The 15321-nt window shown below is 41.2% G+C and overlaps 1 protein-coding gene across 1 annotated transcript; it reads left to right on the top strand.

The window, feature by feature from the left end:
- Positions 1-13982: 13982 nt before the first annotated feature.
- Positions 13983-15100, top strand: LOC133973834 (uncharacterized). The gene is made up of 3 exons (XM_062411901.1): positions 13983-14188; positions 14370-14683; positions 14776-15100. Exons 1-3 carry the CDS (start codon positions 14026-14028, stop codon positions 14992-14994), a joined length of 696 nt encoding a protein of 231 aa, XP_062267885.1. The 5' UTR covers positions 13983-14025; the 3' UTR covers positions 14995-15100.
- Positions 15101-15321: the final 221 nt, after the last annotated feature.

Here is a 15321-nt window from a genome sequence, read left to right on the forward strand (position 1 = left end):
GTAAGCTTCACCTAGCCGAAAATAATCATTACAGATTAATATATCAACCTAAAAATTCTAAACAACACTTTCAATCAAATGAATGCACAATGTTTCAAATAGTTTACCGCAGGGGTGCTTTGTTGGGGCCTTCAAAATCCTTTCTGCAATCTTGGGATCTTACATGAATAGGTCACATATTTTTGAACAAACCATAAATGATAAAAAAATCCCAGAAATCCCACCAAAAATGGGATTTCCGTGACCTACATTTTTTTTTTGTGGACCAAAATGTCTGACGGGATAAAAGAAAGACAGAAGTCTGTACACCGCTAGGCTCCCTATGAACAACTCAGTTAAGAAGGCAATCTATCGGGCGTAGTGGATAGAGCGCGAACCATATTGGCGCCGGTGTTCGTTGCAGTGGGCGCAACGTTTGATGAAACTTAAACGTCCTCAGGCACAGTTGGTTGCCAAGCCCTATTTCATCAATTCCCATTTTTCATTTCAAGTTACCAAAGTATGCATACCTTCCACATCGATCAGCCAGTCCCTCCAGTAGCCAACTGCCCGCTCCTCCTCTGACCGGCGTGAGCTCCCTCGAACAGAGTAGTTGATGGCAAACATATTCATCACCTGCTCTGCTGTCAGTGGGGCAGGGGGTCCACCTGAAAACAGCCTTCTAAAAGCAGTGCTCCCTACTGCCGCCTGCAGCACCCCCAAGCACTCCAAACCTTGCCGCAATCTTTGAAAGAAATTCCAAAAGATTGTATTAGTGACATTACTACTTGAATAGGAAAACAGTGCCTTTTTAGGTTTAAAACATTATTTTAAAAGATTAGGGTCGTGGAATAATTACATTTGGCATTGTTTTAACAAATCCCATGAAAACCTACCTTACTCAAAGTAACAAAGGAAAAATTAATGTCAGGAGTAGGGGAGCGAACTGGTAAGTGATCTCCTGTATAACCCACTGCTACGACTGTGGTCGTAGCTTTGCATTCTGTTGCGTTTGTGTGTGTGGCTTTGTGTTTCTTGTCAATCTCCTATGTAAATAGGAATGTGCCAATCCTGGGTTACTTACGTTCATAATATTGTGTGAATAAATCCTGTTTTCGGTTAAAACTGAATAACGTGTGCTCGTGGCTACTTGTGAGTTGGGGAAGGTGGGGGTTTTTCTTGTTGCGTCCTAGGCCCCTAGAATGGGGCGTAACACCCTCCCTACCTGCTTGACCTGGTTTATGCAGTGCATTAAGCAGACACTTTTCATATTAAATGAATCTACATATTGGGCTAAAATGATCAAAACACTTACTGTTGGAGAGGGACATGTAGTCTGTTGTCCAAATAGAACTTTAGAGCAGACTCCACAACCTCATCCCTGTCTGACATCGTTCTGATGACTGTCAGGGACCCCAATAGCGCCAGATTTGAGGCCGCACTGGCTATAGCAGCATGGACCTCCAGTATGGATGATGCCTGTTGGATCTGTAAGGAAAAGATAGTTATTGAGTCCTTAAGAAATAATGACACAACTCTATGACCATTAAGTTCCATCAAATGGGTTAAAATGTATTAGACAACCAGTGTGTTCAAATTACTTGACATATTTTTGAAGGTGGATCCATTAATGATCTGAACTGTGCAAGCAAATTATTATATGGTCTTCAAAAGGAGGAATATTTCTTTCATTCATTTGTAACTTGCCCTCAGGATCTGACTCCTCAGTTCCTCGTCATCGATCTCCATCACATCAACAGGGGGAGCTGGTTCCCCTGTGAGCTGGCAGAGCAGTCTCGCTGAAAAGACATAGGGCCCCACTCCTCCATGGACAATACAAATGGCGATCATCTTGCCAATGGTGACATAGGTCCCCCGGTTAAGTCCTGAAAGTACAAACAACATTTTAAATATTGTAGGAAAGTTTCAAAGTTTTATAATGTACTGGTACCTGAGGTTGAAAACCAATATAACTTTGCTAGGATATCTTATTACCTTGTACATGTTTGGGCCATTTTTTTTATATACGTGTGTATGTCTGCACTGTCCTGTCGTCAACATACCAATGGAATCCAGGCTTAGGTGCTTGCTGTCTTCTGGTCCCACAAAGAATCTGGATGCCAGAATTGCCCTCATAAGAAGGGTTAGGAACTCCCTTGTTGGTCCCCCAGTGTCGACGGAACCTTCTCTGGACCCGTCTAGTGTGTCCATGAACACCACATCTATTTTAAATGTCGGGTTAAATGCCCTCCTCTGTACTGTTCTAATTGCACTCTGCAAAATGTCTGACCTAACTATGTTAAAACAGTTTGCAGTTGGTGTCAGCTCGGCTACATTTGCACGTAGTGCCTGCAAGATATTTTTGATGCCTTGCAGGGAATCTGATCTGGGTTGTGGGGAGGAGCCGGGTGGAGAAGGGGATCTGGGTGGAGAAGGGGAACTGGGTGGAGAAGGGGATCTGGGTGGAGAAGGGGATCTGGGTGGAGAAGGGGAACTGGGTGGAGAAGGGGATCTGTGTTGTGGAGAGGAGCCGGGTGGAGAAGGGGATCTGGGTTGTGGAGAGGAGCCGGGTGGAGAAGGGGATCTGGGTTGTGGAGAGGAGCCGGGTGGAGAAGGGGATGCAGCCAACCTCGTCACTGCAATGCTTGAATTCTATAAACATAAAATAATAGTATGTGGTCAGCAAAATCAGTCACATATATTTGAACAAACAAACCAACTACAGACTCGCATCTTGACCCATGCAGCATTGTATTTTTAGGTATATATACTGTATATGCTGTATATTACGGCTGTCAAACAATTAATAATTAATTAATCTGATTAATCACAGGGTAGCTGTGGATTAATCATGATTCATAATGATTAATCACCATTCGATATACAGCTCTTGAAAAAATTGAGACCACTCCAAATGTTCAGTGTCTCGTTTTGCTATTTATTGGCATATGTTTGAGTAGAATGAACATTTTGGTTTTATACTATAAACTACCGAAAACATGTCTACCAAATTCGCAATAAGAATATAGTCATTAAGAGCATTTCCATTAAGTAATGTAGAGATGAAGATTTAAGAAAAATCCAGACTGGTCTCTTAATGTTTAACAGAGCTGTATGCCCAAAAAGTTCTAATTTTCTTTATTCATTGGTGTAGGAACCGAAAACCGAATAAAAGGGGGTGGATATATCACTATCTAGAAATCAAGGAAAGACTGTCCTTGATTGGCCCTTCAGTATATACCTGGCCAGAGACTGACAGTCATTTTTCTCATTTGTCATTGCAATTTTTCTTTCTTTTTTTGATTTGTGTGTTGTATTTGTGCTGCGATCACTGCCGAAAATCCAACAAAGCAGACAATGTTTCTCCTTCTGTTTCTCAAGGTCAGTGCCTTTCTTCTTGTAGCACTTTAACTACCATTCCTATGGATTAGATTTAATTTGAATAACTCATAGATCTCGCTTGCTTTACCTTTTGCTCTTCATCCTGGGTCAGGTCTACTTCTCGATCAGACAAGTCCTGTAAACATTTCTAGAGTTTAAAAAATGCTGGACCTTGTTAACTGGGGTGCACACAGTTAAGTATACTTTCCAATCTGTTAACCCTTCAGAAGTTTTAGTGAATTAAATACATATGCCTTCTAATCATAAATGATGTATGTTGGCTATGGAGAGAAAACAATGTAGAATTTTGATTTACTGGATCAATTTGTCATCCTTACTATAAGGTGGTATCTAATATAGTATTTGCCAGTTTATTGTACTATTTCATTTACTTTATGTCACAGATAATAACAGCTTAGTTAAGTAAACTTACCAGCATTCCTTCATCCTCATCACTTGTCTGATTTGATGTTTCAGATGCATAAAGGGTGAGATTACACACAAATCAATATTTATAATTTATTTGTATTGTGCACTTCAAATACATTACTAAGTGCATGACAATTTCTCATGTATGCTTTTGTGCAGAGAAAGGGAAAACACCATTAATTATTTTCTCTTGGAACTCACCAAGTCCTTTTCTTCCTCATTCTCAATGTCACTCTATGAAATATGAAAAAAAAAATACAACATTGAAACATCTATTTTGTACAACAACAGAAAAATTCAATAAAGAACAATACTTAACCTCAGGGCGAATATATAGAGCCGAACGACCCAACACTCCACTGGACCGTAATTGTTCAGGGGTTTTCTCCTCAAGGGAGATCAGGACCCTATGGCGGTTAACTTTGCAGAACTGAAAGTTTCTCCTCTCTATTTGGGGGTAAATTGACGTCAAGTATGCGACAAAGCCAGCAGCAGTCAGGCCCTTTGGAACCTGCCATGTTTTAACAGGTTCAGCTGAAAAACACATGAAAAACAACAACAAAGTCAAATGGATTCTGGTTTAATAATACAATGAGCCTTCATCTAATAGAACATGAAAGAATAATTTGTTTATTACCTTGCCGGCAGTTGAAAAGCAACTGATGATTCTGCAACAGGCAAATCCTCATGGACCATGTGCTCTGCTGCTGAATAGTCCTTAATGACACAAAAAAGAGAACATGCTAACAACATAGTACAGTTCAAATCTTGTTTTTTAAAAAGAACACATTTCATGTAATATCAATCATAATCAGTCCTTTGATTCTTCACTGTTGTTGTGCAATAGTAGTAGTAGATTTGACGTTGGCTAATTATTAATAATCATGAGAAATGATTATTAAAGTAGAAATTATTTGTTAAAAATAAATTAAAATTATAAAGCTAGTAATTAAGAATAGTAAAATAATTAATTAGAAATGATACGGTTATCAATTAATAATGGTTAAATAATTAATGAAAACAATAAAATTATCAATTAAGAATGAAACAATCTGTAATTAATGCTTAGCGTAGCGGGGCACCACCCTGGTTACAGGGACCAACGAGTCAAACTATAGTTATCAGTCTCAAGTGATAAAAGTTAAATTAATAATCTCAATAGTTAATATTAATGATTATATAATAAACAATGAAGGGTTTTAAGTTCTAGCACAGGCTATAGTAATCCAGCTGTATTCACATACACATGTACAAATAATCACAGAAATACAAATACTTTAATTACAGTTACAAGTTATTAAAAAGGGGGAAATACAGTTAATGTTATTTCAATGATTCTTCATTTAACAAAACCAATATTTCAAAGATGGCAACAGCAGCAGCAGCACTTATCACAAGTCACACAGGTAATACTGGGTATCTACTGGTGTGTATGTGTGTGTGGTCGTGTGTGTCTGCCTGTCTGTGTCTCCATGTGTGTGTGTGGGTGTGTGTGTCTAAAGAAAAAAGGGAGTGGCTATGGCGTAATGACGAGATCACGTGGTGACGAAGTCTGGCCAGGATCAGGATGTTACGTTCACGTACTTTCAAGATGGAGGTTTATGAATGAAGCCACGTTGCGAAAAGCAAAATGGCTGCCGGTCACTGAACTTAACAAAGGGGATCTTTAGACAAAAGGGATTTCTTATCTCCTGGTTCTGGCGCCGAATGGCGTCGAGATGTATCAAGGCTCCTTAAATCTAGAATTTTCTATGCCACATGAAATATGTAAGTGTAGGTCGGGACGTGTGTAAAAACAGGTTTAGGAAAAAAGAGAGAGAGAGGGAGAGATAGAGAGATCAGGAAAGCTCTCAAAACATCGTCAGAGACAAACTTCCGGCGAAGCGGGCAGTCCAGTTACGTGAGATGTATCTTTTAACAGATGTAAATCTCCGCACAATATCTCTGACGGTAACACTTTAAAAAGGGAAGTGCCGGCTTATTACGCGCGCTTCTCAGAACATAGTAAACAAGGGAACCGGATGTGACGTCTCCAGTTCGCCACGCGTTAAGGCCTCAGTATGCTTCTCCGAGTCCGTTTCGGAATGACGAACGGACGGATCGGACGGACCCTTTTTGATTTATAGTTCTACGAGCCTTTTTGTTGTGAAAACAATTCACCGCCAGAACAGTAGATGGTGAAACGGAAGTCGAGCTTAGACAAGCCTACCTCATGAGGTACATAGAAGAAGTCCACGCTGGTTTATTTACGTCCTCCCGGCTCCTCACACACAGTGAACGATGGTAACAGAAAAAGGATGTTGATGACGCGACAGTTTTTGCTGAATAAAGTGACACCCAGCGGGTCATAATGCTTATGTTATCGTGTCTTAGCGCAGCGGTTCCCCGGTCTTGTTTCCAAACTGCGTTGCTAATTCAACAGCTGCAACAGCTTGAAGCTACACGGAGGCAGCTAGCTCCCCCCCCCCCCCCCCCCCCCCAGCTTCCACACACAGTCAGCACGGACAGCCAGGTGTTTGAGAAACAGTGTCATGAGCCGTGGGATTAAAGTCAGCGGGTTTTTGCGCTGTTCCCACCACAGTTAGCATGGTGGCTAGCCCGTTATCGAGGCTCTAACCAGCCACCGTCAGCCGGACACACTTGTCACAATAATCATAGAGTCGTAGTTGTGATTTTGGTTTATTGTGATGTAGGGAATGGAACAGGAAGTTTCCATTCCGAAATGCTGGCGTTAGCGGACCAATCACAGCCAAGTGCTATCCGTGGGCTGTCCGTCATTTCGACGTATAGTTAGAAAAATGACCGCGGCATGAAAAGCTCTCCAAGGAGCCTCGGAGAGGCACGGAGAGGGCGTTCCACGTTGGAGAGGGCGGTCCTATCTGTCGGTGTCCGTCAAAACGCAGAAGCATACATTGGCCTTAACTGGAAAGGTCAGCTCTATCTTCAGGGAATCGCGAATGGGCGGCGATTATTGATGAGCAGCCCCTATTATTAACCTGTGGAGGCCCAGCCTCCTTGAGGTGTTGTCATGGGATGATGCTGGCTTTAAGCCAATTGAGTGTCAGAGGTCAGATCAGAGTGGGAACGGCCAGGAAGAGAGCAGGGGTTTCTGGGAAAACCCCAGGGATGAAGGGACTACCAGAGGAGATGCTTTCTCCATGCTTGATCTTAGCTGGAAACTTTAGCTGGTTTCATCTTGGCTCACAGGCCTTACTTTTACGACTCATTGTGTGCGTCCCACCACATGGCCAGTTCAGCAGGGACTCTTGCCCAACACTGTATCATAATAATTAGGGCTGTCAAATTAACGTGTTAATTTCGATTAATAATGATTTGACCTGTTGTTGGACTTTCTGACCTGTGAAACCATACATGTTGTAGTGCGGTACTGAGACGGATGGCGGATAGACACAAGGGGAAAGAGAAATATTGTTGTTGTTTTTTGTGGAGGTGAGGTGTAAGAGTAGCCTTGATAACCTTGTTAGTTAAACCTTTTTTAGTTATTTCATTTGCATTACCTCAGGAACCTCTGGCACATTTACATTTATACTCATAGTCATTTTTTTTTTTTAATGGACAAGTCACTTAAAAACGGAGAGTTACATGTAGTATAGTATGTTATCTTTATTCTAATAGTTTAATTATATTTTATTTCAAATTGGTAAATTTATTGTATGCATACTTTTGTAGCACTCTCTTTTCCCACTGTACTGCTGGTCACTGCGAATTTCTCCTAAGGGGGATTAATAAAGGACTATCTTATCTTATCAAAAAAATGAATGTTTGCTGACAATTCCAAAGAATTGGTTCACTGGGCACCGGTTCTGAATAGGAACCGACGCTCGATTCTCATCCCTAATGACCTCTCTTATGTTTTCTGTGACGTTGTAATCTATCTAGGGAAAAATAATATGTAGATCACATTTTTACTCACGTCCTGCTGGAGTCGGTCCCCATTGTTCCAATGCTACAGAACATAACAAAGATGTAGATTAACATAAATATGACAGGTTATGTATGAAAAGTTGTATTAAAAGAGATGTACTGTATAAATATACATGGCTGTGTAAATGTTATCAAGCAAAACATTTTATTTTTGTATTCTTCTTAAGGGTGGAGTCAGCTATTGTGGAGAACGTTTCTTGTGAAGATCACTTTGTCAAAATCTGTGAATATCTCACGAGCCGCTACCTGTCCTTACTGTGTGTGTGCTAAACAAAACAACATTGTTATTACAACACCTTGGCTCTGTAAACTTGCATGTTAACAGGCATGTTGCCAGCTATGGTGGGCCCCTTTGTTTACATACCCTTTGTCTACATACAAGTTTACAGAGCCTTGGCTGTGTATTAACAATATTAGGTTTTTTTGGTCACAGCAGTCAACACTATCAGAGTGAATAATAATAAGAACCACCAACTAAGATGATTGATAGTCATTAAATCAACTATACGTAGGAAAAGTTTAGCTTTGGCTCACACATGCTCACTAAAAAAAATCTGTACTGGAACTGAAAAAGTAACGGAATAGTGACATTTGCTTACCTGCTGTTGCAGTTCTGCAGGTGGCTCTGCAAAAGATGCAACGGAACTGCAGAGTTACACCTGCAGCACATCTCCTGAGGGTAGAGATGCCCCACGTCGTCCTCCTTAAATGTAATGTACAGAAATTATGGTGTATCACAGCTAAATTTAACATGTAAACGAAAGAGAGATTATAAGGTATTTCTTACATTTTCAACCTCCTTTAAAGTCAGGTTATGCTGCATGGGGACTATATAGGCCACTGCCTTATTTAGGCTGCTGTTGTTTTTGAGAAAGCTCACTGTATAGCCCCCTGCAGGCATAGGAATGTCTATCAGATCCCTGCTGCGGCAGCTCCTCATAATCTTGAATCCTCCCGCTAGTTTTAGGGGTGGAAAAACATCTTCCAAGACAACAATGAATTGCCCAGATGTGCATTGCACATCTGGGAAGACGACTTGTTTGGATCCAAGGCCAGCTGCCTGGAGGCTGGAGGTCTCCTCTACCGTTGGTATTTGAGTTTGGACTGTAGAGGCACAACAAAAAAACCTATGCCCCCATGGTTGTGCAAAATCTTTTTTCTTTTTTTTGTAGGGCTGAAAAATCCTTCCAAGACCCGCCCTAACAGTGTCAGGGCGGTTGAGTTGATGAAGGGAGGGGAATGAGGGGAAGGCAGGTGGGGTGGCTTGAGGCAGGGAGAGGAAGGCAGGTGGGTAGGCTTGAGGCAGGGAGGGGAAGGCAGGTGGGTAGGCTTGAGGCAGGGAGGGGAAGGCAGGTGGGGTGGCTTGAGGCAGGGAGGGGAAGGCAGGTGGGGTGACCTGAGGCAGGGAGGGGGCAGGAGGTGGTCCATTCTGCCGCAGGAGCTGGCTCAGCTCCGCCATCAATGTTCTCGCCCTGTTTTGAAGAAAATAAAATGGCGGGACTCAAATTAAATATTTGTAGTTAATTTTTTTAGTTAAATATTAATAGGTTTTATTAATGCACACCACTGACAAAGAAAAAAAAAAGACTGTGGGGGTTCCCGACTGATCGAATCATCGACTTTCAGGGGGCAGCCCTAATGTGCACGCAAAATACTTTTGCATCATGGGATATGCTTTTTAACTGGTAATATCTTTTCTAAATAAATACATGATCTCATGATAGCTAGCTAGTAGCCTGACATCTTTATTGGCATATTTAACCTTTATATATATATATATATATATAATATATATTGATATATATATATATATTTATATTTAACCAGTGCATTCTTTAAAAAGTCACACTCAAATTTTTTTTTAACTTCAGCCCTTCCTAGCCATAACATAGGCCTATTCATCTAAATGTAAAATGGTTAAAACTTCTGAAGTTAGTGAGCCAAAAAGTTACGGAATAAGATGAGAATAATTGAGAATAATCCAATGGATGTGTGGATAACTTGGTAAAATTGTATTTCAGAATCGAGTTTAACAATAAAGAGATCCTCGCTGTTTTAGGGCAGAGCCACAGTGTGGTGATTAGTGTTGAAAAGCTGAAAAAGTTGTGCGGGAAAATTCATCTGTTCAGGAGGGGGACCTGAACAGACGTGTTAATTTACTAGTCGACGTGTCAAAAATATTTTGACACGTGTGTGGCCCTAATACTCCGTCGTAGTTAATACTGACTCACCATTCAAAGTCAATTTTATAATATATAGGACAAACTTACCGCTGATCTGAATCTTGTGAATCCGCCATTGCCGTCAATTGCGCGCAGTGCAGCAGTCAACGGTCATGCTGGGGGAGGGGGGGGGGGTGCTTCCTTCCTGCAGGCCTACTCATCCGCACAGTATCTCCGATTACGAACACAACATTTTTAATTGTGAATTGGAAATTGCTGCTGTAATAAAAATGAGCTCTGCAGTAGATACGATACAAATCCTAAATGGAGAAAAAACTTTGTATCGTCCATTGAGTTTTTTTTATTTACGACCAGAGCACTTGAATGCGACAAGTCGTAATAACGGGAGCGTGTCTTCCCCGGGTCCTATGTTCCCCGGGTCCTACGTTCCCCTCTTTGTATGGACTGGGGAATATAGGCACAGAACCTGGGGAACATAGGACCCGGGGAACATAGGGATGACCCCGTAATAACGACTGCACAAATGGGAATACCCTTACTTCCACGGAGCACATGAAGCGAATGCTTCTAAAACAGTGTGTTTGACGGGCCTTTATTATACAGTAATAAAGACCCTTTAAAATACTAAACTAAATACTAAACTAAATTTGCTGTTGCCTACGTTGCGTGGCAGTGTGACTAGCCTACTTGGAACAGACTTGGAAGCATTGGAAGGCATCAAACAAAATGGCCAGGTGAGTTTCAGACCGCTCGTTCTTTCAAATGCAAGTATCAATCAAATGTTTTAATTTAAATATGTAATTATTTTATGTTTTTTACATTAACGTACATGTAATTTACATTACATTATGGTCATTACAAAATTGCCCTCGTCTCTAATTTGTGGAGCCCGCTGTTACCATGGAAACGTTTGCCGCCCCGGTAACATTTGTAGTCTTTACCAGTGGCGGTGCGTCAATACAGGGCGCTGGGGCGCCGCCCACCCTACAATTTTGAGATGAAAAAAAAAAAAAACATTATATATCAAATACTTTAATAAGAAATGTACTGTTTTAAAGCGTTAAATGTGTGCCGGATACCGTAAGCCCCTGTCAAAAACCACTTAAATGTGACCAAATATAATATATTGCCATTCGTTGAATGATAACATACGATAACTTCACTGATAGAGAAGCCACTCCTCGCTGTGGGCGCCGGTCAAGTGGAAGTCTATGAAAGCCAAAAAAAGGGGCAGGAACATTTGAGCAAGGACAGTTCTCATTGGCGGATGACAGTTCGAGCCATGGGCGCACGTACCTTGCACCCACAGCCAATGAAAGGGTTTCTTATATATCATGCTGACAGGACTGTCCAATCAGAGACCTTTTGTGATTCCCTCACATCACATATCTACAGGTGCAGCATAGTTAGCACTTAGCAGATACTTGTTTTAATCTGAGAGTATGGCGAATGAAAACTCTATTGTAGCTATTCACAGAACACCATTCAATCGACGATCGGATGTCGATAAAAAGAAACTAAAAGAAATGGGACCTGACCGTCCGGATTTAAAACTTGAACAGATAAGCACTGACCGCGGAAGAACCTACAGGCGGAGCTTCTCCTCCAGCCTTTATGCTAACCGGAGCTGGTTAGGGTTAGCGGGCTGTGCAGTGAGTAATGCGTTTTTTTGTTTCCCCTGCTTGTTGTTCCAATGTACTGGGACTGAAATACTCTGGACTACAACGACGGGGATGAGGGATCTAAAGCACTTCACCCAGAAATGCAAGAAACACGAATCGTCTCGCTGCCATCTTACTAACAGCATGAAGCTAAGTCTCTTTGGGAGACTGAGTATAGCGGAACAGCTCGACGAAGGGTACCGAATTGGCATCCATAAACACAATGAGGAAGTAAGGAAGAACAGGCACATTCTCTCAAGAATTATAGACTGTATTAAGTTCTGTGGTGCATTTGAGTTGGCACTGCGTGGTCATGATGAGAGCGAGAGCTCTGATAACCCAGGGACAACTTTGTTGTGATAACAAAAGTGGGGAGAAAGGGAGAAAAGTTAGAAATCTTGTCAGAAATCGGGAGATATGCGGGAGTTTGTTAACCGCGGGAGGAAAACGGTAGTCTCCCGGCAATATCGGGAGTCTCCCGGGAAAATCGGGAGGGTTGGCAAATATGACATCAGCTGCTGATGTCACCCTAGCAGGTGGAACACATATCTTAAAACTGGATGGATGGATGATCTACTGTCTTGTTTGCACTTGGTTGGCCTATTCAATTCAGTGTGTCCTAGAACTGGAGGTGCTACAACTGCTGGCTTTGGTAGGCTACTGCAGCTAGTTAGCATCTATCTATTATAGGCTATTTAGCCTATTATTGTAAGGGTGGGTTCATATCATAGGCGTAGCCTATTATAAGGACTCCGGGGAAATGTCCCAAACATATCCATTGAAAAGCTGCCCATTGGCGCACGGTTGCAATGGTACATGGACCTATTAAAAGGACACCGGATTGAAACATGGCGTCCTATACATTTCTATGGAATGGGATGCACAGACATTTTCAACTATTGCAAATCAGTAGAAAGAATAAAAAGAATAAAGTAATGCTGGCTAATGTCATGATTTATTTTTTCAGCCTGGCCCACATCGCAGATGCTACAGATGAAATCCTGAGAACTGAAGTTGGGACCGATCACCTTCTCCTATTTCTCGAAAACATTAGCCATGTGCTGACAATTGAAGCAGCCAAAGGGGATTTGCTCAATGAGGAACGGGTCTTTCAGCTTTTATCCATGGCCATTCATGAGCTCGATGGAGCACGTATGCAAGCCATGTCAAGGGAGCAGCCTCTTTATCTCCTGGAGAGCCACTTCAAAGTTGGAGACATTGCGAAACAGCTTGGAGTAAGCAAGCGGACCATTCGAAGGAGGATGACTGAATATGGTCTGTCTGTGAGACAGACATATTCAAACATTACAGATGAAGAACTCTGCAGAGTTATATTCCAGTTCATCTCAAATTGCCCAAATGCAGGTATAAGGACTGTGACTGGACATCTGAATTCTCTGGGAATAAGGTGAGGACACTTATTGCTGAACTCATTCAACATTCATCTGACATGCTTATGTAAATGTGCTCACAAATCAAATAATTGATGCAACCTCATTGAAAAAGAGACTATTACAGGACAATTGATTGGAAGGTAAACACAATAGGCTACTACCTTGTAGAGCCCGACCCATTAATATGCTGGCCGATTTTAGTTTATCTCAGAATAATCGTCATCGGCCAAAAACATTTTTTATCAAGCAATAGTGTTTAGTGAAATGCATTGCTGCCATGGACGTAGCATAATGAATAGCATTAATGCTATAGCCTACTTACAGCAGCAGCAGGTGTGTTGTAATACATTTGATTCATTTACACTACATTGAGAGTTAGTTCCCCCTGCAACCAATAGCAGAGGCATTGGTCATCTCTTGACTGTTATTGATTTGCAGTAAGATAAAATGCTTAATGTCTCAGTTTTAGAAAGCCCCATGTCACTTTGGACATATTTCTAGCATTTTTTTTTCTTCATATTACATATATAATAATAATAATATTCATATTATTATTTATTCATATTACAATCAAGAAAAAGTTCCTTCACGCATTTTTGACAGTAAATAAGTATTTATAAATCTATATTTGAGTGTTCAAAAAATTACAATAAAGTACACTTTGTAAACTGCTATGTAAACAAGTATCTGTCCTCCTCAAGAGTCACACAGCACAGGGTTCGTCAGGGTCTGAAAGCTGTTGATCCGGTTGGTAATTTTCTCCGTGGGCTTCAGTTAAACACGGTTCCAAGGGTTCCATACAGCGTTCCGGGTCCTCTCTCCCTGTGGCACATTGATGGGAATCATAAATTGATACGGTATGACCTTTTAATGAGGCATTTTACAAATATTATTTATTAATTAATTTATTATTAATTTATTATTGTGGTTTTGCAAGAATGTCGTCCCAACATTGTATTACCCATATTCCCACATCAGATAAGTGTTTTGGTTACTCTTCACAGGTGGAAAATTGTAATACATGGAGGTATTGATGGATACAGCCGGCGGATTATGTTTCTCAGTGCCAATACCAACAACAGGGCTTCCACTGTACTCCAGTGTTTTCTGACTGCTGTCGCTGAACATGGTTTGCCACAACGCGTACGAAGTGACAAGGGAGGAGAAAATGTTGAGGTGGCCAGGTTCATGCTGGAACATCCAGAACGGGGCCCTGGTAGGAAATTAGAATTTATTTCATACTGGTTGTATACTTGTGATTTTGTTGAAACATTTATATAAAGCTGTTTAATCAATATATGCAGGGACAAACAAATGATGAAACTGTACCTTGACAAAACAAACCCCAAAAAGTATTTTTCTCTTTCTTGCCCATCCGTCCAACTGATATAAATCAGACAGACGTAGCCACATCACAGGGAAGAGTGTCCACAATCAGAGGATTGAAAGGCTGTGGCGTGATGTGTGGGTCATGGTGGTGTCAAACTACTACCACACCTTCAGGTACTTGGAAGAGGTTGGATTGTTGAATCCCGATGAAGATAGCCACATCATCTGTCTCCACTACATCTTCCTACAAAGACTGAACTGGTATCTGAGGGAGTTCATCAGGATGTGGGACAGGCATCCCCTTTCCACAGAGGGAAACAGGTCCCCACAACAACTATGGGTGGCTGGCTTGCTTTTGGAGCCACAACAGGATCTTCATCTGGTAACACTGATTTCCTTGTAAAACACCTGATCATAAAAAACAAACATATCCAATTTTACGATTCTTACGACATGTGGTCCATATTTCCACAGGCTGATGCTACAAACTGGGGCATTGACTGGGAAGGACCTATTGCAGAGCCTGACCCAGTGGCTGTGGTTCAGGTTTTACCAGTCCATTCAGACCTGCAGCAGACAATTGAGGAGCATTTAAGGGGTACGATTGATCCATACATGACCAGTGACGTCTTCGGCATGGACCTTTACTGGCAAGCTTTGTCACTTGTTGCACAGCTTCACTTACCGGACTAGTTCTGCTATTTTGTGCTATAAGTGAGCAAACTATTTATGTGACAGTTTGGGTTGATGCATCCAATTTGGGGTTGGCTCATTTATGCATTTGCAAAAAAAAATTACCTTTTTTATATTTCCAGTTTTATAAATGCATTGTCTTATTATTGTTTGGTATTTGTGCAAAATAAATGACATCAAATGACTGTTCAAGTTCTTCATTTTTAAATAAAAGAAATTAGAAAATAATTATATTAATATTCTCAGCCCTCGTGTCGTTCATATATGCCACCGAAACACTGTGAATGTATCACACTTGAATAATGAAAGTCAGAGTGCTTTGAAGAG

The sequence above is a fragment of the Platichthys flesus genome, chromosome 18 (genome assembly GCF_949316205.1).
Source record: "Platichthys flesus chromosome 18, fPlaFle2.1, whole genome shotgun sequence".
NCBI classification, from domain to species: domain Eukaryota; kingdom Metazoa; phylum Chordata; class Actinopteri; order Pleuronectiformes; family Pleuronectidae; genus Platichthys; species Platichthys flesus.

Coding starts and splice junctions, on each gene's coding strand:
- LOC133973834 (XM_062411901.1), top strand. CDS start 14,026: ATGTTTCTCAGTGCCAATACCAACAACAGGGCTTCCACTGTACTCCAG. Junction 14,189..14,369: donor ACATCCAGAACGGGGCCCTG/GTAGGAAATTAG, acceptor GATATAAATCAG/ACAGACGTAGCCACATCACA. Junction 14,684..14,775: donor CACAACAGGATCTTCATCTG/GTAACACTGATT, acceptor ATATTTCCACAG/GCTGATGCTACAAACTGGGG.